The sequence below is a fragment of the Cyprinodon variegatus genome, unplaced genomic scaffold (genome assembly GCF_000732505.1).
Source record: "Cyprinodon variegatus isolate N-32 unplaced genomic scaffold, C_variegatus-1.0 Scaffold1759, whole genome shotgun sequence".
Lineage (NCBI taxonomy): Eukaryota > Metazoa > Chordata > Actinopteri > Cyprinodontiformes > Cyprinodontidae > Cyprinodon > Cyprinodon variegatus.
The window spans coordinates 17,868-20,453 of NW_015152212.1; the positions used below are offsets into that span (position 1 = coordinate 17,868).

Consider the following 2,586-nt stretch of genomic DNA (forward strand, 5'->3'; position numbering starts at 1 on the left):
TAAGAGATCAGAAATGAACAGACTTCTCACAAATCTTAACCAGTTTTATTGCTTAAAGTGTTCATAAGTTTTATGCATATTTATATAATAGAATGAGAAAAAAAGATATCTGAAATCAGTCCAATATTAGCCAAAAAATATCGGAATATCAGCCTGTATCTACATTCTCCAACATGAGCAAGCTGATAACAACACTCTGCTTGTGTTAAAAGTTTATGTTACACATTGGTGAATAATAAATGGGTCAGTAGTCCCTATACCTGTTGCTGATGACTGCTGTCACCTGTTTCAGTAACATCACTTGATCAAGACTTTTCTAACATCCCATTTAGAAGACGAGTATTAAATGTACGTATGATTTGTCCTGATATCATATCGGGTCAAAATCACAACTGGTTAATGTTTGAAGATTCTATGTTGGTATTATAAGGAAGTTAAAATGAGCGCATTCCTAAAATAATTTGTGGAAATAAAAATCTAACTTTATTTAATCAATTTTATGGATTATTTTGTCTCTATAACGGTTATCTATTTGGAATCGTTTATTTAACTGGCTTTATTTTATCCAGAGCTGTGATAATAGTTAATATGATTTATGTGGGAAGGGATTGTGTCGAAATGAGTAATAAATATGTCAGGGTAACTTTTACAAAAAACTGAAAAGATTGATGCTCTGTATTTTTTTCTTCTCCTGGTTAGGTGTGAAGCTTTAACCCGTGGACACTTGAAAGCCATAAACACAAACATTTATAAAACACCGCAGACTGTTTTATTTTTTTCGTTTATTAGGGAAAAGGGAACAAACCACATATAAAACCAATGGTTTCTTTTTGTTAAATGCTAAAGAGCTGCTGTTTCAGACTAATTCTGAAGACTGTTTGAACACTGCTGAATGATGCATTGTTTTTCTTTTTCAGATTCTATCAAGATTACCATCAAAGAAGACGAGGATATCATCCTAAATTGCTCTTTTGAAAAAGATATTACAGGTCATCGCATTGAGTGGAAAAAAGATTACAAGGATGTTTTTTATTTTGATTTCAGGAAGGAGGATCCTACAGTTGAGGATCCAAAGTTTAAAGACCGGGTCGCTCATTTTTCAGAAGATCTAAAGTCAGGAGATGCTTCCATTAAAATCAAGGGAGCAAAGGTTTCAGACAGTGGGAAATACACCTGCTTGCATATTAACCAACCTGGAAAAGCTCCAGTGGACCAGCGTCTTATTGAGCTTACTGTTGGTGAGTATTTTTAGATAGTAATTGATTAGAACTTATTTGTCTACAGGAGGATTAAAATGACCTCACAATTCAAGTCAAATTGGTTCACTATAAATATAATTTATTCCCACAAAAACTGAGAAACTCAAGAATGGTTTCCACAAAAGCCAAATGTATTCAATATAAAGCCTTTTTCTGCTTTGATTTAAAAATATATATATATATTTAACAAATTGAAAATAGAGGAAGTATGGGGATGAACAAGTAAATGAAACTGAAAACCAGCTTACATGTCATCATAGAACTGAAGCAGAGCACTATCTATATCCATAAAAGAGGAAACATCTAAAAACTATAGTAATTTACTCTTTTATTTTGAGTTACAATCTGTAGTTATACATTAATGATGTGACGTATTTTCTTCTTCCTCTTCATTTTATTTACCGTTTTTAACTTTTGCCCTTCATCCATCTTGGTCCAAATACTATAGGCCTAAAAACAATTAGTTGTGCTATTTAGACCTGCTACCTGTTATGTGAACACATGAAAATATCCCTCTAATGAAATAGCCAAACTTTCAATTCAGTTTAGATGGTCTATATAGCTCTGATTTGCGATTATGTGTCATTTTACAAAACAGCTAGACTTAATCAGAGTCTACCTGTTTTGTAGACAGATTCCAAGTGTTTTTATCCTAGATATCAAACAATCTAATCAAGTTCAGTAGATTTTTTTAAATTAATTAAAGGTTTTCTTTTGCATTAAGTCAATGAAATACAACATTTACTACTCTTGGATCAAGGACTTTCACTTGCATTGTGTTGTTAATTCTTGTCATTCCTTCACACTGATCATACATATGAGCAATGTAAAAGATAAACTTCCCTTAAAGGGTTCTGGTTTTGTTGGTCTCTGTGTTAAAAGTCATCTACCATTAATGACTAGGGATTTGAGAAGACAGAGCATAAACACACAAAAAGCACAGAGAGGCACTGATCTAGCAGTGCTTTTTTGTGTTTAAAAGGTTAAAAGTTAATAACACCAGTAGCTCCTTAAAATTCTTTATTTATGAGAAAAACAGCAGAGCAGATGATCTATCAGCTGGTTTCCAATTCTTATAAGAGAAAATACAGCAAATACAATCCATCACAGTAAAAGCTAATTTGTTATTTCTAGCGGAGAGACAGAGTTTAACACTGAAAACACAGAGCCAAGTATATCAAATATGTAAAGGGGACATTAAGTCACTGACAGCAGAAGTTCAGATGGTGCTGCAGCGCCCTCTGCAGGAAGGTGTCAGAAATAAACAGAAGAGCAGACCAGACTAAGCTATTATTAGGAGAAAAACAAAGAAAGAGAACTTTAAGTT

The 2,586-nt window shown here is 33.0% G+C and overlaps 1 protein-coding gene across 3 annotated transcripts in view; it reads left to right on the plus strand.

Moving 5' to 3' along the window:
* The window catches only part of LOC107104479 (butyrophilin-like protein 2), a 14,645-nt gene that overhangs the window by 3,365 nt on the left and 8,694 nt on the right, over positions 1–2,586 (plus strand). For all 3 annotated transcript variants that reach the window (XM_015404477.1, XM_015404476.1, XM_015404475.1), the window contains exon 2: positions 918–1,238. In XM_015404477.1, the coding sequence (XP_015259963.1) occupies positions 918–1,238 (321 nt within the window). The remainder of the gene's footprint in view (positions 1–917; positions 1,239–2,586) is intronic.